The sequence below is a fragment of the Anomalospiza imberbis genome, chromosome 5, assembly GCF_031753505.1.
Source record: "Anomalospiza imberbis isolate Cuckoo-Finch-1a 21T00152 chromosome 5, ASM3175350v1, whole genome shotgun sequence".
Taxonomy (NCBI): domain Eukaryota; kingdom Metazoa; phylum Chordata; class Aves; order Passeriformes; family Viduidae; genus Anomalospiza; species Anomalospiza imberbis.
The window spans coordinates 29,370,198-29,394,311 of NC_089685.1; the positions used below are offsets into that span (position 1 = coordinate 29,370,198).

Here is a 24,114-nt window from a genome sequence, read left to right on the forward strand (position 1 = left end):
GAATCCATGCTATATAATGCATTGATAGATACATGGATAAGCACATACATGCACACACACATATATCAAATATATGTATTTGGTTAAAAAGTAATTTATGTAAAAGAATTAAGTATTTAGTACTCAAAATCATACATTCACATCTTTGTCAAGGGAATACATTTTTTTAACAACTCAAACCATGTTCTACCAAGGATCCTTTAAAAATGAGTTGCATTTTGATCAGCTGAGAAATCCATCCAGTTATAATTGCATAGCCAGATGAACAGTTGTCATGAACTGGGTCAGTAACCAAGGAGAAGATGGGACCTAAAAGATATCCTCTAGGAAAAAAAAAGTTCTCATTCAAAGTTGAAACAGACTCCAAACTAAGTTGCTGAGGATAACCTGATTCAATCCAAATAAAGCATAATTGAGTTCAGTTGTATAAGATACAGCAGATATATAAAAATTACTTCTGTTGTTATCTTAGTAATGTGGTCGCATAGCAACAAGCTCAGTCTGAGCAATCGTTCCTTTATTAGCTTTGTGAATTATCGTACCGCTAGAAAGTGGATATCGGAGAGAATTTATCCTCAAAGAAGATTGAGAGCTTTATATAGGCTGACATACTATAAAGCAGAATGGAAACTGGGCCAAGTAATATAAACCAGAATCAAATAGGCTTTGAGTTAAAAATGCTCCATGCACACAAGCTGACTTCTACAGTGCTTATTACTAATAGCTACCCTGGCAGTATAGCTGGACACCATTGCCTCTGAGGAGTTTGCATTGCTGTGTGTGATAATGCAAGTATACATTACTTCTAGCATAACTGGGGTGGGGGTGTATCCAAAATTGGAGATGGGGATTCAGATGATTTATTTGCCCACATCACTATATTCTCTGGTGGTTTGCTGACTAAAACATTTCCTTACTCAAGCTCTGGTATGTCAGTACAGTGATGGTACAGCCAGCCCCTGTCAGTATGCTTGTTTATCGCTCTGTCCCTTGCACCGAGTAATTATTCTGCTCTGATCTAAGCATTGTCAATGAACTCAGCTCCTCTATAAGATGCAGAACTTGAGGAAGACTTGAATGTTGCTGAATTCATCAAAAATAAGTCAAGGGAAATAAACAGGAAGAAATTAGCTTTTTTATTGTTATCACGTCTCACATTACAGCATTTTCATGTAGCCAAGCTGGGACACTATAAGCCTATGACTCCTCTGAGGTAACATTCTGTTTTTGTAACTTCTTTGCAGCAATAAAGGGTAAAGGGCGTACAGCAGTGCTGAATAAAGTTGAGGCCATATTTAGTCACTTATTAAAATGTGGTCTCATTTACCAATGTACTAAGTACTATCAGTTCTTATTATTTTCAGGATGACTTGTGGATACACTTGTGTGTCTGAAAAAGCAGGCAAATTTTATACTTTAACTGAGGACAAGCATGCAGCTTTAGACCAAAGATAGATGACTTCATTCAACTCTGGATTACTTCAGTCTTACCCTAGCTTTTGTCCATGGAAACCCAGATAACTACATTACTCTTAGAAGACGTTAGTGTTGGTGCTAAAACACAGCACATATGCCTCACATGTGAGCTAGATTTTATTTATCATTTTAAATACATAAAAGTATTTATTTGCAGTTCTCAGAACTCATTTGTGGGATCTGAAATGTTCAGTTGGAAAAAAAAAGCTAGCAATGCATGATATTGGAAAATACCCACGCTTCACAGCTAGCAGAAATCTTACCAATATATACCGGTACAAAACCATTTTCCACCCCACATCAGAACCCAGAAATGAACTTTTCCTGAATATGTGAATTGGTATGTGGTCTAGGGAATAAAGATGGATTTTACCTTCAGCATTCTCACAAGAAATTCAACAAAACTTTTTCTCAAATATCCCTGCCATTAAACATCAGTTCTACTGCACAGTATAGAAAAAAGTATGAGATTTCTCAGACTGTTTATGTCCCAAACAATTGATGGATTTATAAGTCAAAAATAAACCAATGAAATCTGAACAGAAGCCCAGAGGCAGATGCACTTTTATGAACTTGAGTTTCTAGATGCCAAGAGGAATCATTTTTCCAAAGTGTGTCAGAGTACTATGTTAATAAAAAACCCCATGTGACAAGGACTGTATTTCCCCTCAAAAATAAATGTAGCTTTCAAGAAACAGAGGATAACAACTGGGCAAAAAGCTGACGTCCTGATAATCTGGGCATCTGAATAACAAATGGTATGAGCTGTAATTCCAACAAAATTACAGGTCTTTATAACTGGAATTTTAAAGTCCTTCCAGATACCAGACTGCTGGTTCCCGGAGTGGAGGCATCTGCATTTAAGGGATAAGGATAGGCTGCATTTGCAACGCAAAGACGGCACCTCTGTTTTCTTGTAAGCACCCTCAGAAGAGTTCTGTTGTAAACTAAGTATTAGTGAAAGAAAAGGAGGCAAGACTCAAACTTTGGCTACACACTATATGACAAAAAAAGGAGCAAAATACCAAACCAAAACATATCTTTCTTAAGCATGGACATCACTAGCGGCATTAGCGGAAATCCAAGTAGATGTGTAGGTTGTTTATAAGTCACAGATAGCTAGAAGAATAGAGCCAAGCAGGAGAGCTTAGGAAAGGCACAGTTTTGATTGCTATGGGCAAAGCAAATACAAAATAAATCCCACTGATGTAGCCAATTGGAAAACATTAATTGCTGCATGGGAAAAATGGCAGAAAGGTGGACAAAAGAGTATCAGACACACGAGAGCTGAATGGACTAAGCATGGCAATCAGCTTTCTATGCATTATGTCAAGGTGAATTTTTCCAGTATTTTTTTGCACAGGATCATTAGAGAGTAAAGAATATGGGTCAGACTTGAAAAACTAATGTCAAAAGGTACTGGCCACGTATCTGCAGGCCAGTACTTTCCTCTACATTTCCCTCTTACTATTGAAACCTCCCAAGTAATTATTAATTAGTATTACTGTTACCATAATTCCTACTTTATGCACATTCATCATTGTTATGCAACTAAATGTGTAGTTTTCTCCTTAAATCTTTTCCATATGTCAAATCAATCTCCCCAGACTCTTAATTATTTTAATGTTGATCTTGGAATTCCTTCCAATTTGCAACAGATTTGTGGTTTAATTTGATTTGCAAAATACACAGAGCTGCCAGTATTCCAAAGAATTAGCATTTCAGGTGTCACTCAACTTACTACAACCATGTTTCTTGGTAATTTTTGTGAAAACTATTATTAGACTTCAGTTTACTGTGAGAGGCTATTGCAGAAAAAATGCTGCTGAATGCATTGACAGCATTTTCAGAAAAATGTTGTTAGGAAAATCTCTGAGACTCAGAAAGACATATAAGCTGAGGTAGAGGAGGAGGGAGGTCCAGCTGGATACAGCTAGTTATTGCTTGGTGAATTCAACATATTCCTCATTGCTTTGAGTAGGTTTTTCCATATGACCAAGTCAAAAAGGCCAAAGACCAAAGCTGTGGGCTTTGAGTGACCCGATTTAGTGGAAGCTGTCCTTTCCCATGGCAGAAGGGTGGAACTAAATGGTCTTCAAAGTCCCTTCCAACCCAAACCATTCTATGAGTCCATGATTCTAAAGAACTACTTAATCTCTTCTATTTTGACTCTGAAGAAAAAAAAAAAAAAAAACAAATTTACCCAACATAGTGATGAGATGTTATATAAAAATCCTTCACCATTTTCTTTTCAAGTCAGAAAACAAACCCAAGAGCACAAACATGATGGTACCAGGCTAAAATGCACAATAATGGCCTCACAGATTTAAAATCTCCACTTGGTTTGCCAAATCTTCTGGGAAAAAATCAGCATGACTTGGCTAAAGTTAAAATTAAAAGGAAACACAAAATAATCTGAAATGGATTGACAAAAGTGGTTATGAAAAAACATTATATGGTCTGCAGATACTTAAAACACATATGTGAGCATCCAGCTCCACATTTGGCAGTGGTCCCACACAGCTCAAATGTGTGCTTTTAATAATTAATCAGTTAAGAATTCACATGTATTTTCTGCCAAAGTACAGCACAATTGCAAAGTCTCACTGGTGTCTAGGTACAAAGTTGTAGATTACTCACTTCTCTCAAAAAAATCCCAAAACCAGACCCTAACAAACCACAAAACACAAATGTGAAAAAACTACCAGAAACTTTCATAAACCCCAGAAAACAGCATGTATAAAGATTAATTCAAAGATTCTGGCTTCTATACTAACACTTCATATGCCCTTCTTCCGGTCAGTCATTTATCATCTTGCCCAGACCACATGGACAGGGAGAACTGAATATACTGTCCTAGGGTACTCCTTGAGAGCACCCACACCTGCCCCTCCAGTACCATCAAATGTGAAACATGAGACAGCCCCTGGGGAGGAGGTCTCTGGGAGGGTAACATCAGCTGCATTACCTCACCCGCATCATCTCAGCGACTCCAAACCCCAGGAGAGGCAGAGCACACCAGCAGCACTTGCATCAGAGCAACTTCCCCTTTTTATGCTTTAAAAGTCATCTGTGGCTCAGAAAATCCATGTCTTCTCAAGATCAGGGAATGCACTTTCCTCTGCCTTAATAAAGTCTACAGAGGAAACACTAAGTCTCACAGGGTCTTGCATCTTTTGTTCACTTCTTGGTGAGTTACTCAGGTGAGTGGTCCCTATGCAGGAAACTAAAGACAATTGTTGAGACTAAACATGATTGACCATTCACTGTGGCTGGTATGAACTCTCCATTGTTAGAGCCAGGTGTGAAATAGAGAGCTCTCATCTCTCATCTCCTAACCTCTCCCACAATAAACTGTGGAGGAAAAGACATCCACTATGCTGCTCAGAGCAATTCTACCAGCTGCAAATTACAAAGCAGCCGGAAAGACTGGAGGTGACACTGGGTTCTTCCTTGTTTCCAGCAGTAAAACTTTCTTTTTTAAAGCCAAGAAAACAGTACATGCCTTTCTGTAATCCCATGCAAAGTAAAGATGTGAATATTATTATTTCAGAAAATAATTAAAGCATCCTGATCTGATCCCAGCTAACAGTGACGGTGCAGCAGCATACTCGTGTACATATAAAACTACTCCAGCAGAGAATCATGCCATTATCTACCTTCCTTCCCCTGGCACAACATCATTACATTCCAGGTTCTGGAAAGCAAAGTGGAAGGGGAATGAGACTATATCATTGTAGGATACTGAAGCATGGTAGCCCAGGGCATATTTTTACGAGTTTAATTTGCAGTTTGTGCACCCATTTGGCATATGAGTTCAACTTAGAAGTCGTCTCTCCTTCTCATAGCTATGATTGATTTCTGAACATAAAAATCAGTCATGAACAACAGATTTCTGTGTAAACATGGTTGTGACTAACTCAATCTAACCCTGAGAATCTTGGTTCCGCTATGAATACAAATAACAATACCTGAAATTGATGTCTTCATTGCATCCTTTGTTGTGAAAATAAAAATGTAATTCAGATCTATTGTAAAACTTGCAATATACATGCCAGGACAAAAGAAACTGGAGCTGTTTTGGAAGCAGCTATAGGCTGTCTAAATCAGTCCTTTGTGTGCACGACTCTGACAGAGATAGATAGCACAGATTTCTTTTCAAATGTCTCGTAAAGGAGAAAAACTCTTCAATGTCACTGATTTTATGGCTCTTTTCTATTTTCATCAATGACTGCTAAATGATATGTATGTTCATAGGATGGAACATAGGTACGTTAGTCTGCCAGCAAGTTGTGGACATCACTTACATCATAACCTGCCTAATCAAGGTCCACATATAATTTTTCAACACCTTCCTGGGCTTCAGCTATCCTGTGCAAACAATGACATATTAATGGCAAGGTACGGAACTTTTTTTTCCTGCTTAGTAATATTCCAAAGGATGTGTTACCAGAGCTTTCTCTCCAGTTTACAGTGTCAGCTATTTTATGCAAAACTGCAATTCCATAACTGGATTCAATTGCACAGCATTACAAGAAACTGTGACCTGAAATGTATTTTAAGAATTTTAACACTTAGTAACACAAAAGGTCGATTGTTGCTTGTTTGCCCTGTTCTTGTTATTCCTGAACTGGATTAAAAAACAGCCTCCCCCTCAGTTTCTTTGATATTTCAGCTGGCAAGTTAAACCCAGAACTGCCAATAAGGCAAATAGAGACTTCCTAAGAACTTTATACTCTGCAGAGGGAAAAAGCAGTTTGAATAACTACATTTACTGCAGACCTTGACAAAATTCAAAGTGCACTGGACTCTGTACATGAGTACTGAGATATTTGGACAGAATTGCATTCTATACAATCCCACCAACATAGTCCTGAATACATATTAACTTAATTAATGAACCAGTGCCTCCACCGGAGGTGCTCACACAATAGTTGTGGAACAAGAAAAAATAATGCAGTTATTTTGTGACATATACACTTTGTGATGTTAGGTCACCATTCATTGAAATTCTATCATCCAGCAGGGACTGTATCCTAATCATTGCCTAATCCAAAATTCACTAAAATGTAACTCCAGAAAAACTCCAGCTCCCAAATAATAGTAAGTGGCATACATTCAGAGTTATTGATGTACACACACAGCACGACTTACAGTTCAGATGGCCTAGCAGGTCTTAAGATTTGAAATTCTACAGAACTTTTTCATCTAATTCCCATTTTTTGGCATTGACTTTTCCCAGCTTGATCGACAAAGGTGGAAAATAAATAATTCATCTTGTCACCCATCAGGCTGATTTCACAGGAAACTATGATTTACAAATGTGGAACCACATTGAGTTTGGAGTGTGAGATCTAAAATGGATTTCCAACACCTTTTTCAGAAGTTTGACTGTCTAGAGCTCTTAACTACTGTTTACTTCATAACAGTATATTTCAGCAAGTATGAGGAATGCAATGTGAGGACCCTCAAGGACTACCTTTATTATATTTATAGGCACCCAATGCCCCTGCAAAGTTGGTGATGCTTTACTATTTGCAAAGTTCAATCAGAACAGCAAGTTAAGGGAAGCCAAGCAGAAAAAGCATCACACAGATTTAGATACAGTCAGTCCTAAAATAATCCCAATATTCACCCTCAGGAGGTAGTGAAACAATTTCTTTACTCAGTGGAGAGTGGAAAATGTAAGAGAATGATCAGAAACATACTGGCTGCTTCAGTAAGGACCTGCTGTGGGCAGGCTTTATAACTTGGGCCTTCAAGAAGTGAGCCTACTGCAATAAAGCAGGGCTTGCTGATGTATGAGAGGAATGATAAGTACAGGTAAGACAGCATTCACAAAAATCACATGGATGTGATTTGAAATCCATGTTCCTGAGTGTTGTGCATGTTCAGGCAAGGAAATCATGCCAGTTCATGAAGGAGCTGTTGCTGCACCAAGGCACAGTGCTGCCTTCACATTCCAAATAATCTCATACATTTACAGCCAATTTCTGTTAGATAATATGAACTTCAAGAAAGCTTTCCTGAAAAACGTAGCCTTTTATAGAAAAAGCTAATTTGTTACCCTGTGCATGCAAAATAGGGATACTATTTTTTTCACTGAGTAAACACATCACATCATTGATTCATATTTTCTTTATCTATGTTTTAGGAAAAAATACAGGAACATTTAGAGTCAACCTGGGTCTGATACAGAAGGTTGTTTTAGATGTCTGGTGTTCATTCCATAACCCTAAATTGCCTTGCAATAAAAGAAGAGTAGAAGACAGAAAATCACTATGAACCAAACACATCCACTGGCAGTAGAGCAAAAAGGGAAGATACAGAGGTAAGACTGACCATGCTGTCCAGTGGTTCAAGGCAAGCAGAACTCCTGCCCTCTGAACTTGAGAGAACTGAGCCTGGAGAGTCCAGAATGAGGACACAGCCACTCTTAATATGTAGCAAATTTAACTCCACCCAAATTTGCAGAAATCTTGCTATATACTAAGAGAAGCTGTACTGGTGTGGAACATGAAAACCAAGAAAAACAGAACTATTTTCGCTCACTTATTTTTGTCTTCTGTCTCCTCCCTTCACCTTTTTAATCAGCACCCAAAACAGTGCAGACCCATGAGACAATCCAGCCTACGTTACAATTTCAGGCAGACAATATGACCTACACATAATCTGTAAAATGCATTAGCTTTTTTGTACCAGATTTTGGTGTTTAGTCTGTTTAACATGTCATTTAGATGTTCTCTGACTCCAACAAAGATTAATTTTAGAAGAATCATATCAGTATTCCTAAACACCACCATCCTGTTATTTCCTTCCAGAAATACACAGCTCTTACCTGTACATGAATAATCATCAATGCGTATATATCCAGTTTTGCAGACACACATGAAGGATCCTGGTGTATTTACACACATGGTGTTCTCACGACAGTAATGCCGTCCTTCAGCACACTCATCAATATCTGTGAACACAAGAGGAACACAAGTCAAATTCAGCAGTATTTTTTGCAATCTCTCAATACACTGCTGTTCACTCCCATCAGTAGTCAGCTAGACTAAAGAGCTACTTAAATGCCAGTGAATTTTGGAAAGCTTTTTGGCTTTCTCCTTTTAAAAAAACTGCTTGAAATATTCAAACAAGAGAAGCGCCACGAGTTTCTGTGAACAGCTGTTAGTAGAGTTACAAAGAAGATTACACTGGCTTACAGCTTTCCTTTTGAAGTGCCTCTGATGTTATTCCTAGGATCTATATAGAACAGGAAAAAAAAAAAAACCTATGGTCCCAAACAACTGAGCAATGACCTCAGCACTGCAATGGCATCCATGACTGCACCCTGTGCAGTCACCTCAGTCATCAGTGCACAAAACACACAGCTATATGCACACTACATGCCTTTGATCTAACGGGAATTATTGTTTAGGAAGAAACTGTAAGGAGCAAAGTAAGATCTGAGAAGGCCCTGAAACTTAGTATAAATTTCTCTTAAAATGATACAGTAGTCAATTGGTATTTTTAAATATATTTAAACACATCTATCTGTACCTGCAAATATCTACATACATATGTATATAGATACATATACACACTGTACCTGAAAGGAACCTATGAGAATCTCATTCATATAACGATCTGCTCTGACAGAACAAAATGCAACTTGATAAAATACTTGTTGGGGCAGAACACCTGTTGCAGTATAAGGTCCTAGAACAAATTCCCAACATAAATGACTATAGCCATGGAATTCAAAACCTAATTTGTTTTGGTACTCTCTTGGGCTTCAAAATTAGACATATTTCTTGTATCAGGTTACAGTTCAATGGTAAAACAGAGAAAGTACTACAAATAACAAAAAAAACCCCTTTTGCACAATATTATTATACTGTAAAAAAGAAAAGCTATATTAATTTGGAAGTGCGCAGTAGCACACTGTTCCTGTAATAGTAATGATAAAAACATCATTACTGAGATGCTCAGTACACCTATTTATATTGTCATGCAATGTGTCACTGAACCTTGCTACCAAAGTATGCTAAAAATCAAATGGGTGGATTTTTGTCTTGATTTTTTTCCTGCTCATCTGTTTTGATTTATTTTTTTGTTTTCAATGATGTTTATAGCTTTCAGTGTTGAAAATAAAATCTCTGTATAGAAAAGCATCTTGTTCCAGAGTCTAATGATAGCTCAAGACAAAAGACTGTATATATAAACTCAAATCAGGGTTGATTTCTTAATGCTGTGATGCTAAATGTCAACATTATTAACTCCTGCACTTTGCTCCTGCTTAGGTTGAATGCTTATCCCTCATTTCTTATCTTCCCTCTATCTTTAAATCAACAGGAATTTACCAACTGCATTCATTGACTGCTTTTTATTTCCCCCCTTTGCATTCTTAGAAGATAATTGGCCTTCCTGTACAAAACAGTGTGACACACTGTGATTCTGTAGTAAGTTCCTAATTTCATTCAGTTTTGGAAAAAGAATCTTCCACAAGCCCTCTGCCCACTGGATTCTGCTGGAGAAGATGAGGGCAGTTGGCTACCAAACATGAAGGTGTCCACTGCAAAGGAATTTCATGGCTCATTTAATTTGGCTGGTTTCCTTCCCTTTACCTTGTAAATTCAGCAGGCATGAGAGAATCACAGGTGTACCAAGGTGCTAGTTGGGAAAAGCTAATCTCGCAATTTTTACGTACACGCGTACTGGCACAAACGAGCGTGCATTTACAGTGAACACAGCAAGCATACTAAGGCTCCAAGCACATTCTGTGAACTTCATCTAAGAACACCAAAAAAAAGTGAAGCTATCATAAGACTTCCACAGCTGGCTTTGCACAGAGAGAGTGGAATAGGGCACAGACCTCTTGACTTACAGATGTTCTACAGAAACACAAGTATGCAGTTCACAAAAGCAGCCATCAATTACAACATATGACACAGCCTCTACAACAAATTATGCAACTTGTGCCTTTCATAATTCCAGTTAACAACTCCATATTAAATTAATTGTGTTGATTTGTATTTAAGTAACAACATCAGTCTTCGAGTAAGTAGAGGCCTTATGTTCTCAGCATCAACAGACTGCCTAGAAGCCAGCTCTGGCACCCTCAGAAAACTCTACTTAAAAATTCAAAGCCTCAGAACCATCAAACAGAACTTTCTGAAAATTATAATAATGATTGCTTTGGAAGGTAAATAGCCACAGGAGACCCAAAATGCCAACAGTTTTTATTTTGCAGGGAAAATCTTAGTCAAAGCTTCTTTGATTCAAACCTCCTAATTCAGAAGTGCTCTAAATAAAAGCTTCCACTTTGCCAACAAACCACATATCGAGATTTTGAAAAATGTTTTATTTATAATCGTTTTTTTTTTTCCCAAACCTTGCTTGTTCAACTGATTAAAAAAAAAAAAAAAAAGGAAGAAAACTCAACCCACATCTGGTCAAGTTAACTTTGAAGGGTTCATTTGGACAAATCTGATGTACTGTTTTTTTCAAACTGATTTGCAAAGAAATTGCTTACATTTTTAAAATGTTCACTAGAAATCAGAACTCCCACCTAACCCTGTGTTATTGCTACTATCACAAGCTTATGTTACATTGGTACCTAAAGACCCTGTATACCATGGACCCACAGTAAATAAGAAGATGCTTTTACAAACAATTTGCAACTTTTATACTAGATAAAGATAATTAATATCAAAAAAAGGTAAAATAACAGTCAAATGACAACTAGTCACACAAAGATTGACTATACTAAAAGCCTGCAATTCCATTCCCCCTTTGGCACTCAACATGCAAACTTAGGTTAAGGTATTACAGATCAAGGAGTGCTGAACTAGGGCAGGCAATGAGCCCAACATCTGCTGTCTTTCAGAGCTACCAAAATAAAAGCCTCCTCATCCTGTTTACTGGTTGAAAACACTGGGGTAGCCAGTCACGGTGTAAGCCCAATTGGCAGCCAAGCCCCAGGCAGCCACTTGCTCACTCGCCAACCAGTGGGATCAGGGAGAGAATCAGAAGGATAAAAGATAGAAAACTTGTGGATTGAGATATAGACAGTTTAACAGGGAAAACAAAGGCTGTACACACAAGCAAAGCAAAACCAGGGGTTAATTCACTGCTTTGCAATGGCAGGTAGGTGCTCAGCCATCTCCAGGAGACCAGGGCCCCATCACATCTAAAGATGCCTTGGGAAGACAAACTCCAAAGTCCAAAAGTCCTCCCTTCTTCCTCCTTCCACCTTTGCATATACTGAGCATGATGTCACATGGTCTGGAATCTCCCCGTGGTCAGTTTGGGTCACCTGTCCTGGCTGTGTCTCCTCCCAACCCCCCAGGCACCCCCAGTCTCCTCCCCAGCGTGGCAGTATGAGAAGCAGGAAAGGCCTTGGCTCTGTGTAAGCCCTGCTCAGCATTAACAAAAACATCCCTGTATTATCACCGTGTTCAGTAAAAATCCAAAACACAGGCTTGTACCAGCCTCTGTGAAGAAAATTAACCCTACCTCGGCCAAAACAAGCATGCCACCTATTTAAAAATGCACAACAGAAAACCTTATGCATTTCCATATCTAAGAAATCCTACAACATTTATCTTAATTTCCTTCCGCCAAAAAGCCTAGTTAGCATATTAATGCATATTCAGGTTTTACTGTTCAGCCAGTAAAATACTGAAGTCAGTTCAATAGGATGAATGCACCACTCCAATGGCTCTACACATTCAACAATAAAGACTTGTGTGCTTCAAGTCTGTGATGTGATACTGAGCCACCAGCTGTGATGTACTGACAACAGTGTAGTCATGGAGATCATCAACCTGCTCTATTCCCAGTAGAACAGATAAAAGGGGCACCTCTGGGAAAACTGGTTAGTGCAAAAGTGTTTGGAATCTGCACTTCAATGATTTATTTATACTTGCAAAAACATCAAAAACAGAAAAAAAAACCCCAGAAAAACCTGCCTTTCTTTATTCCCCCAAGCACTCAAAATTTATGCAAAATATATAACCGAAGAAAAGGTTCCCTGTATTCCTTCCTTCTGCACCCTAGTGAGTTTGCTTCCCCAGAGTAAAATCCCTAGTTATATTTTACAATCCCATTAATAAGAACAGAACTTGACCTGCAATCTATAAATCATTGTTGGCCAAAGCCTCACACTAACAAAGCCTCTCCTTAGGCCTCCCTATATACATCACTGCTTTTATCCACCACAAAAGCCTGCCAGAACAAATGAGTCCGGTACTAAGTCAGTAATTGTTAGCTGTTATGAGAAGAGGCCACTCCCAGAATTGGGGATCCTTTATGGATAGTGTCCTGCCTCCAGCTATTTCTCTGAAAACTCGATAGTGTCTAACACCGGTGATCTCCCTGGTCGCACTTAGAAAGGTATATGGCAGCCAGGGAGATCACCAGTGTTAGACACTATCGAGTTTTAAGGGAAGTGCAAAAACTCTCGCAGGATTTTTTTGCAACAAATAACATTAACTACCGAGGAAGAGAGGGAACTGGAACATGAAAAGCCTTATTTATGAAAAAAATTATTTCATAAACACATTAAAATTTACCCTGAACAAAAGAGCAGAGTAGATTAGACCTACAATTTAAAATAAAACAAATAAAACCCCCATGGGTGTTATGTTAATAAAACAATACATTTTCACAGCCTATAAATATCAAGCACCACATTTACCTGCTCAAGAGGCTCATGCTTTTTCACCACTCACACAACTTCATCAGCACACCTCCATCCTGATCTGAGGGCTCAGCTAGTAAGAGCAATGGCATCACCACTCTCTTCTCCTGTGAATCCTGAGCCTCTCCGCTGAGAATCCCAAGGATGTATACCAGTAACAATGATCACAACATAGGCCTTTCAGGCCCTTAGCTTTATTACTACCAACCTGACTCATACAGAGAGACAAGCATGGAAAGACTGAGACTCTTCTCTGGGCCCTGACTTAGAAAAAGGGCATCACAAAATCAGCAGATGCTACTCAACAATTAAGGGACTATGAAAATGAACAGTGACTGATCACAGCAATCAATACCATTAAAAAGGAAAATGAGGATTTAAAACATTTAGAGCAAACATAACCTATTCTGCACCTGGAACAGGATCACAGAGGAAAAGAAGTTCTGCCCATTTACTTTCTCTTTGTCATCCCTCCACCAACAAGTCCTACTTTTGCACTTTCTACCTCTTGACATCAAGCTTCTCTGTTTTCTTCCTGCAACCACTTTCTACCTACATTTAGTCCTGTCTTCAGATCTTGCTCTCTTTGTCTCTCCTTCTGTACTCAACCCATCCCTTCACCCATCAGCTTTTACTCCAGCTCTTACTCCTTAAAAGAATAAGAACAGAGGATAACTTTGAAGCATGATCCCACCAGCTTACTGATCTGTGAAAGTATTGGGCTTTTTTATTTCCACCACCAAACACACTACCTTCCCAACTGCTCAAATGTTTAGTACACTAAAACTTCCTGGCTCATTGCTCTAATAAAAATATTCCCAGTAGGGTCTCTCACACTCCCTTGACCATATTTCCAAGCTCCTACTCTCTTCAGCTTCCCTTCATTTTCACCTACTGCCTGGTTTCAACAGCTTGTGTGTTTTGGTTCCCATAACACTATCTTCTATGTGTCTCTTTTTGTATAAACACTTTCTCATTTGCTGTCTAAGATGAAAAAGTATCTTGGGGCTCTGGCACAACCCTTGCTCCTCCTCCTCCCACTACTATTACTAGACTCTCCATCACCTCAAACCTATAGTTTAACTACTGTTTTTACCTCCAGTCAGTCATAAAACAATCACTGCACTTTTGCTTTGCACTATCAAATCCACTGCAGCAGTTTTTACAAAAATTGTGTATTTTTTCACATTATTTATTCCAGCTGACAGCATAGTTGTTATCAGTCCTATTCTCTACAGATAATTTTCAACTTTTTTGTCTCTTTACACCCTGTGCTTTTGGTGCTACCAACAGCCAGTAAAAATCCTGGCCCCTACAGCAAAATCAAGAGGTAACATGTATACAGTCTACATCCAAAATTGGTTTTTGCTCTTGGGGAGTTTTATTACTTTTATTTTTGTCTACCTTTCTAGACCTGTGTGTCTCTCCTCCCACAAAGAGAAAAGCACTAGAACCTAAGGAATCACAATTAATCTAGCCCTGTGAATCAACTATAAGAACATACCCCTCATACTGACTTAAAGCATACAAAAATTACCTCAAGCACAAAGACCAAGAAGAAAAGAGTAAAATAACCTTCCATTACCTCCACCACGCTGGTCCCAAAAAAGAACTTAGTCGCTAACAATTCATGCAGCAATGCATAGGGAGGGTAAGAAGAATTGGGCAGTTACTAGTGTCTATTGATTTTTACTGAATTATTAACAGACCTGTAGAGAAACTGGGTGAGTTGGATTCTAAGTGTTAGCACTCTTGTAAGTAAACTAATAAGATGTTGTTATACCTTGACTAAACTGATAAAGCATTAATTAGACTAAAAATAAATTTTAACTGTTGGTTCTCCACACAGTGCATGTTATTTCCTAGCCCTTAACTAAACTGCACAGTTAACACATATATATTGTACACATCCTGGTTCTTTTCCCTTCACACTATTTTAAATCTCTGATCTTTGCTTAATGTCATGATTTCTCTATCCATCTCCTGCAGCCTGTGAAGAGGCCATCAGGACAAAAAAAATACTTGAAATAAAAGCAAAGTCAATCAAGGTCTACATTCCTTGACAAAAGTTCTATATAGCTTTGCAAGGACACAATACAACAATACAGCATTTCAGAAATATCATTTTTAACAGTACAAAGCGTTGTTTTCATTTCAACTTGCCCCAGTTTTTGGAAAGGAAGACAGACTGTTGAGATAAAACTGTCCTTGTTAAAACATGCAGTAGGAGATATTGCAGTAGGAGATATTGCTCAACAGCCACTCCTGAATGTGAGACTCCTGGAACAAACTGAAGTCTTTTTCTCGGTCTTGTGAAAACATCACTGGACTCCACACATGTGTAGCTTTAAAAATACATATCACAGGAAAATTTTGAAAATAAATACTGTCTGCCATCATGGAATATTTTATTCGGCAAACTGCATCTTCTTACTATTTAATACCATATAATTAATTCATATAGTAGTGTATACATGATGAAACAAGTAATTATATATAGTTATTTGTCAGACATGAAAGCATCCCAGGGGGCCTTTCGTTAGGCTCCAAATAACTAGTCTGATACAGTTGCATACTGAGAATAAAAAGGATGTTGTATATGACTAATTAGTCAATTCCAAAAATCAAAACAACTTACTGGCACTCCAGCTCATGATCCAACCCCCTTCAGCACTGCACTTAGTTAGAAACAGGTCTTTAAATCTGAATTGCAAAATAATATTTTTCTTATTTAAGTATGACAACTTATCATTTTGAACTGTGAATGTCAAGAATTTCAAATACTTGCCACTCATCGTGGTTTTGTTTTCCACTATTTTAAAAGGGTAATAAGGAGCATTAATATTTTTATACAGAGACTACAAATATCTATCAGGTTCTTCTCAGGAAGACACGGCACAGATCGTACTGCACCAGTGTATTTTAAAACTCCCTATTGGAAGACAGTAAAGACAGTACCTGCAAGCAGTGGTAAGGCCCCCATCTGTGGGTTAGACTCTATTTGGGTCTAAACCATGCAGCATATTCTTGTGAGCTACCTGGTAGATTACTGCCTCTTTTACAGAAAAGTGCTGAAATCACAACTCAGCTGTCTCTCAAACTGTGCCAAACTAGTTACGAGTACCAGAACAGATACAGACACTGTGGCTGCTATTGCTCTGCACTCTTCATGAAAGAATATTGGTTTTAAATTCAGTTTGCCTTAACACAAGGCATTTCTGTGTCTTTTTTACAACTCTTGGGAATTCAGCCTTTATGCATTGTTAAGAAATGTTGCACTTTTAGACTGAGGTTTTAAAATTTACAAAAGAAACCCAACCATTTGGCTGTGGGTACTTTTCACACAGCAAAAGCACCTAATTTTTTCAGTAGTCAACTCCCAGCTAACAGTGAAACTAGACTGAAAGTAAAATAAGAACAAAACTAAGGCTTCATTTTCTTTTCTCTTTTGCTTGCAGGTTTACTTAATTTGTATGGAAACTTTCACCTTAATTTCTCATCTGAAGACAAATTACATCATATGTTTATACTGCAAGTGTAAAAGGGCTGCTCTCAGTGTAATAAAACCTCTCCTTACCAGATAGTAGTAGCAGAGTTCAAAAGAGTTTTCAAGGAGCTCCCTTCATATGATTAGTTTCAGTTGTTTGGGTTTTTTTTTTTTTAATTGTAGTAACATCATTCTCAATCCTGGCTATGGCTGGATGATAGAAACATTCCAAACAAAATTAATATAGAAGTAAGCAAAATCAAGTAACACTGAATACATCCTACTATTTGTACACATACAAACTATCTCACTGCTACAAGTGATGGCACAATATGTACCTCAGTATGAACCACAATTTATGAACTGGTGTGAGGGATACTGCTTCTGCACTTTAAGTTAGGAATAAACTTTATTATTTTCCTTAATTGAAGCTATGGCAGACAAGAAGGATTGATCCTGCTCCAACACAATGACACATTAAATCTGCTTTTCTGATTCCTAGTATTAACATTTCTCACTAACATAATGATGGAAATAAGATGACACTTAGCACTTTTGATGAGAAAAAATATTAATAATTGATAATACATTAATATTTCATTTTAATATTAATACAATTTAATTAGTTTTTAATAGAAATTTGGAAAAAAAATTCCTCCCTCCTAGAACGGAAGTTTTTCTTTCTGCTTGATTGGTTTCCCAATCCAACTGCAAATGACTAGGTACTGACCCCAACAAACTGCCAGCTGATGGAGACGGAAATCTTTATTTCTTAGCTACGTGATACTATTGACACTTTTCACTTCCAAAAAATACTTTTTCCTTGAAAAGGGAAGTGTGAATAGTCTTCCCAGGTTCACAAAGCTGACAGTACTGTAGAGCTTTTAAGTAGGACTCTTGCTCAAAAAAAATGGTGTATACCATGAAGACAGCTAGCAAATAGCTCAGTACTGTCTATTAAAGACTCAGAGGACATAATAGAATATATTCTAATATTTTGAGGGCTATCTACATTATGGAAGTCTCTTGCTTACACTCTCCCAATATTACACTTAATTTAAGAAAAAGTGTGTTGTTGGTAACTCTACTTGGCCAATACGATGCAACACATATCCCACTGCAATTTGATTGTAACTATTTATCCTTTATAAGATTTCTTCTCTTCACTAAAATCCGTGGAAGTCAAATTAATTTTGAAAATGTACTTTATTTTTGTAATCCAGTAGTTAAAAACAACAAGATTAACAAGATTAGCAACAGATTGTACTAATTAAGTGAAGAAGCGCAATATTCATATTGTTGGGGAAGAGGGTTAATAGTATGTTTAAGCATACACAGGGATAAATTAGTACATCTTTCCAAACAGAATAGTAACATACAACTGTGAGCTAAGGGACACTTGATAAAGTCTAACCAATTGTCATTTCTGACGTGCTCCAGAAATCTCTGGAAAGAGGCAATTTCTCCTCTAAGACTGCTTACTTCCCTTACTGACAATGATTCAAATAAAGCCAGCTTATTCAAAAGCATATTTCTCCACTGAAAACCTTCTCCCCTCAAGGGACAATCATCAGTGAAGCTGATTTAATTCTCAAATCCAGACAAAGTCATTCAGTCTTTGGTCTAATTTCATCTGCTACACTTGAAACTGGGACAAACATGACAAGAGCAGAGAAACTTGAGTTACTGAGGAGAAAGAATAAATTAGAATATAAATTGAAAATTGTTTCACAAAAAATTGTTCTAAGTTAACTATATTGTATACTGTGTAGATATTTTAACTAAATTTCCAAATATCAAAAAATAAACATCTTGGTCCACATACCCATAACATAAATTTGTGACATGTAGAGGGCTGACCCTGGTCAGCAATTTAGCACCCAGCAGCTCCTTTCTTGCTCAACCCTTCAATGGAATGGAGGGATTAACAAAAAGAGTGAAAGTGACAAAAAACTCATGAGTTGATATAAATAAAACATTTTTGATATCATAAGTGAAGGGGGATAGGAGAAAAAGGACTCAAAAGCAACCACTCTCCAGCTACCACTAGCAACTGATGCTCAACCAATCTCTGAGAAACAGCCACACTGCACTCCTGTTTTCACTGCTGAGAATGATATCACAAACCTAAACCACAGCACCAGACAGGCTGCTATGAAGAAATTTTACTCTATCACAGCCACGATAGATATGTGATGTAAAATAGCCTCTGCATCAGGCAAAATCCTCTTGATAAAGAAGTAACACTGTTTTCTCAGGCCATGTTCTGTCTCGGTCTCCACAGAAATGATTGTATTTTCCTTTCTTCTTTCTCAAGCTTCCTCTGCTCTTTATTTAATCAGCAATCATTGGCACTACTTCTGAACTGAAATCAGATTTTGCAGAGCGATAGTTGAAATATGCTCCTCTAGATGCATCAGATTACCTTGGTAGCCAAGAGTCACAACCTTTATCCTGAAAAGCCTTTTCAGCATAACTCCACCATCATAAAAGCAGTGGGTACTGAATACTCTTTGAAATATATTCCAGAGGGTAATCCTCAATTTGAGAGTACTGCAGATGTAGCTTTATGAAAAACTAATTACACTTCAGCAGAACACCTGTTTTAGTTAGGTAGGATGCTGTATTAAAAGCACCTATCCTGGGCAGCACAGCATAATCCATGCACAACCTGCTCACAAAGTATCTCAAACTGCATAATAGCCTGAGGCAGAAAATAGATTTAAAAGTATTTGGAATAAAGCTTCCAGCATGTAAATTAAGAAATACCCATTCTTTAAGTAATGCTTTACACAGTACTCTGAAGGAAAGCTAAATGTGATGTAAATATTAACAATTATTATTATATAACAGGAAGTTATTCACCATAAAAGTATCTAGAGATATCACACAGCTTTGGAAAAGCGCTGGTTCATTCTAGGACAGAAGCCAAACTCTTACATCATTCAGGTAAAATTTATGCAGCTTTTCCAGACCCACTTAGAAACCAGCTTTGAGTGTTTTTATTTTTGTTCTTCTCATTAAGGAGAAGTTCTGCATATGGGAGCATCATTACTTCTGTTTATTCTTTCCATTTTGATAGTGCTAGAGCACAAATCAGGATTGTATTTAGTGAAACTTGGCTCTAACACAGAGCCAATGACATCCAATTTTGCAGTATATCTGAAGTTTGTGCAGTGCAAACACAGAAACAGCTCTCATATCTATGGGCTCTAGCCATCACAAAAAGCCTTCTCAGAATGGTTTTGTGTTAACTCGATATTTCTATACCTGGCACTGCTTGCAATTAAAGACCAAATAATAGCAGAGTGAAGAAAGGATATCCACTGAGAAAGGGAGGTTGGGACCATTTCAGCCTTTCAAGATGAGGCACAAGACTCTGAAAAGACTTGGTGTTACACTACTGCCATTGTGCCTTTTGCTGTTTGTTAGTTCAGTATATAAGGTAAGAGCCTCTTTCCAGAAATAATATCCTCTGCTCAAAGAGACATTTGAACCGAAAAGGGGATACAGTAATCAAAGCACAACTCTGAAGAAACAGGTATTTCAGTCCGCTGTTGCTTCCACAAGAACAATCCTGATGTTTTAATTTGTAGCCTTATTTCCCATCTTTCCAGCACGTGACCTCAGTCAGTCAGGGATGGACAGTCAAGGGCAGGTCTGGACCCACGTACCAGCTGTGCATAGCTCAAGTGTGGTGCCAACACCACAGCTACAGCACGGAACCAGAAGCAAAACCAGCATGGTTTGCCTGTTGAGGAGCTTCACCTCTGGCAGGGAGAGCCTCTTGGGAAGTGACCCAGCCTCCTGAGCTTTGCTCGTGTGGGCACATCTTCCTACTGTAACTTACTCCCATTACCTTCAACATGGGCAGCTGTTCCTGGATCAGGAACATTTTAAAGTTACCATTTAATGCCTATAAATGTAGTAAGAAAAACTATTATTTTTATGTAAATAACATGTCCCAATCTTTTATTCACTTATGTATGTTTTCTGAGAGAAGTTAAGCAGATTCATGATTACCACCAAAACCTATGTCATTTGCCCATACAGAAACAATTGGGCCAAGAAATCTTCTCAAAACATCATCATATTGAAATCAGGTACTGCACAAACTGGTAAATCCTCTTATAATAAGAATGCTTCAGCCTCACATATGATAATCTACTGTGTCCTCATCAAACATTTCACCCTCAATGCTAATAAAAAAGTTTCTTTTGTTTTGTTTTGCTTATGGCATGCCTGGCAAGTTACACACAAGGCAACAGACTCTAAAGTGAGAGGCATGGAGATCACCAAGAAAGTGTAATTTGGTTTTTTTGTTTTCATTTGGCAGAGTGACAATAAAGATGCAGGAAAAAAAAAAAACAAAAACTTCTTAAAGCCCCTAAATTCACTATAACTCCATTGCTCCACTGACTCCCTAAAATAGGGAATAGCTGATGAGTTCCCAGGAACACAGATCCACAGCCTAAACCACAGCAGTCTCCAGGGACTATGGGATAAAAAGCAGTTGACGCTACAAGTTACACAGCAGGTCCTGATTGTCAGATACCTCCTGGAACATGATGGGAGGCAAGGGATTTGTTTCTGGAAGAATTTTAGTTCTGCTTCTCGAAACCAGCTTACATCAGAAGGCTTACTAAGTAGAGATGTGTATAAAGCTGAATTAATTATAAGTTCTGTTCCCAAAAACAGCCACAAATTCTCAAATGTAAATCTACAAATGAGCATTCCCACTGACGTTAATGCAGCTACTAACTCAAGCAAGCTGCAAGCATTAACTTCAGCAGAGTTCAGCCAAAGGAACAATCTTAAAAGACCTTAATTTATCCCATTTCTGTACATCACCAGAGAATAATGCAGGTATTAGGTGGGACTGCAGAGTACCTTAAACTACATCTCCTCACAGATGCTTGACTTTCAATTTAATCTGAACAAAACTGCTTACTAGGCAAAGCCCATTCTGCTTCCAGCACTTAAGCTTTATGGTGAGGATGGCCTGAGAGCACACTGGTATTATGTGTTTACAGAATCAGGGTTTTCATGAGGCAGAGCAACAGTGAGCACCAACACTGGGAGACTATGCAGAGGACTTTGGCTTTCACTGCTGGAGTGGGGATGGGTTCCTTTCACCTGATGATGCTAAATTGTACAGATGATTCTCTTCTAATTAAGTAGCTTGTTGCTCCCTGATACCAATAGAGCAACTCAAACTGTGAATCTTTACTCAGTATGATTATCAATACTAGAATGTAATCCATAGCATTTCTTACTTCCTCAGGAGAGAAAATAGGAACATGCAGCAGTGAAAACAGAAATGAAATGTTACACTAATATATTTTTCAAATGGTTGGATTTAGATTGCCTAGATAACTGAATACCACTGAATACCAAAAGAAAAATTTTCCTATGGAAGCATGTTTTTAATTCAAGACTTCAGCCATATTAACCGGTCACCTCCATGCTGATCAGATTTTTTTTTCTTTTAAAGAACTTAATTGAAGAGATTATTTTAGTTGATCAGCATCTAATTAATTGTATTGAATATGTGTGTCCCTTTGACAGCTTTTGAATCAATAGACTCATCCCACAGTAATTTATACAGAAGTGCGAAGCCTGTGCACAAGGTATCACCTTCACAGTAGGCATTGTCCTCTCGAAGGGCTCGGAAGCCATCTCGGCAGCTACAGACAGCTCTGTCCTCTAGGTTTCGGCACACAGAATGCTCCATACAGTTATGTCCTTCAGTGCAAAAGTCATGGCCTGTACAGAAACAAGCATGATTGAGGGTTAAAAAGAATCCAGGGATTGCAAAACATACCTGTCAAAGACAGTGCTAGCTTTTTCTTATTTGAGTCAAATAATACCTTTTTATTGTCTGTGAGATACAGAAAAATAAATTGTACCAAGCATGAAATGGATGAGAGGAGTAGTAAAGGCCACCAGAACAGACTGTCTCTAGGTCTTCAATTCAATTTCAGGTTATAGCACTGATCTGAAGCAGCTGAATAGGAGGCTTGCTTAAATCCCCTTACTGTCTCCTTGTCATTGTTAATTACTTTTATAGGACATGTCTTAATTATATAGTTCTTGTCATTTTCTTTTTTTTTTTTGTTTGTTTGTTTGCACATTTATAAAAGAGCTTAACAGCTCAGACACTCAGCTAGTGATATTACTTCTAGCACTTTTAGTTCCCAGGTGTATTAATAATGTCCTTCTATATTTAACCAAAAATCTTTGATTAACATTGACTTGTTTTGCTTTACTCTCCCCTTATCTCTTCCCTTCATCCACTAACTGAATACTCTTCCCTTATTACATCATTCTTTCCATTACAGAGAATTTTATTTTTTAAACTCACCTGTTTGCCATCCCCATTTCCTGTTTTCTTATTTTTTCTTTTCCATTTTTCCTGAGTGTGGCCATTTTACATTGTACCTTAATTATAAATTTTTAAGACTATGAAGTTCTTTTCCAGGCTGGAAAATTTAGATTTAACCTTTCAACTCAGTAGGTTTCTTTTGAAATTTCTTCTGTTTTGCTCTCATGAAATTTAATGATTTAATGTTGTTGAACAACATTAGCTGGTTCTAGAAACTGACTTGAAGCTTCTACAGTTTCCAGATCTTTATATAAAGGGGTGGAGCTTGTCTCCTTTCCTGTTTTCTCATTAATAGTATTTGTTTCAAGTTTCCTTCTTTCACTAAAGTTTAATTGATCAAGCAGCAGTAGTGTTTTCCAATAATTACTTTATTCTCTCAAAACCACAGGAGACCTTGGGAATGTAGGCCAGGCTCAGGGGACCAGCCAGGACTGGTGTAACAGCAACAGCTCCAGAAAGCAAGTTGGCATCAGGCTGCAACACAAGCCTCTTGCAAAATAGCAAAAAAAAAGTATTTTTCGGCAGTAAAAAATATTAGTTTTATCATTACACCTGGATTCTGCTTCATATTTTGCTGTGAAAGAGCTTCTAACCCTAACCTCACAGAAGCTTAGTTAAAGAAGGATCCCAAGCAGGACAGTGGCAGCAGAGATGCTTGGAGGTCAGGTCAAGGAAGTCTTTTGCACTTGGACAGCTCAGGAATAGTGTGAAGCAACAGGAATGAAGCAAAAGAAGAAAAGGAAGCAGAAGATCCCACACAGACAAAATGTTTTAGTACTGAGACCCAGTGACATGATTATCATAGAAACATCACAGACCTATTGTGATATGATAGGCTAATGCTTTTCTTCCTCCTGTTGTGGGTTTTTTCTCTTGCCTAAAGGTATGCTTAGGTAATGTTGTTCAGACATCATCATTCACCACAGCTACCACAGTGATGGCATCTAACATAGGACATTAAGGAGCAAAATATTCTACACTTTAACTGTGCAAGAGGGTCTCCAATACTCCTTGATGACAGCAGAAGTGTGTGCGTCAGGAGCAACCTCTGGCCATGGCAACATCTCTAGTCTCTGC

The 24,114-nt window shown here is 37.9% G+C and overlaps 1 protein-coding gene across 2 annotated transcripts in view; it reads right to left on the reverse strand.

Annotated features, from left to right (window-relative positions):
- Positions 1 to 24,114, reverse strand: part of NELL2 (neural EGFL like 2) — a 135,347-nt gene that overhangs the window by 51,705 nt on the left and 59,528 nt on the right. For both annotated transcript variants that reach the window (XM_068190045.1, XM_068190047.1), the window contains exons 12-13: positions 22,290 to 22,418; positions 8,315 to 8,440 (exon numbers count right to left, since the gene is read on the reverse strand). In XM_068190045.1, the coding sequence (XP_068046146.1) occupies positions 8,315 to 8,440; positions 22,290 to 22,418 (255 nt within the window). The remainder of the gene's footprint in view (positions 1 to 8,314; positions 8,441 to 22,289; positions 22,419 to 24,114) is intronic.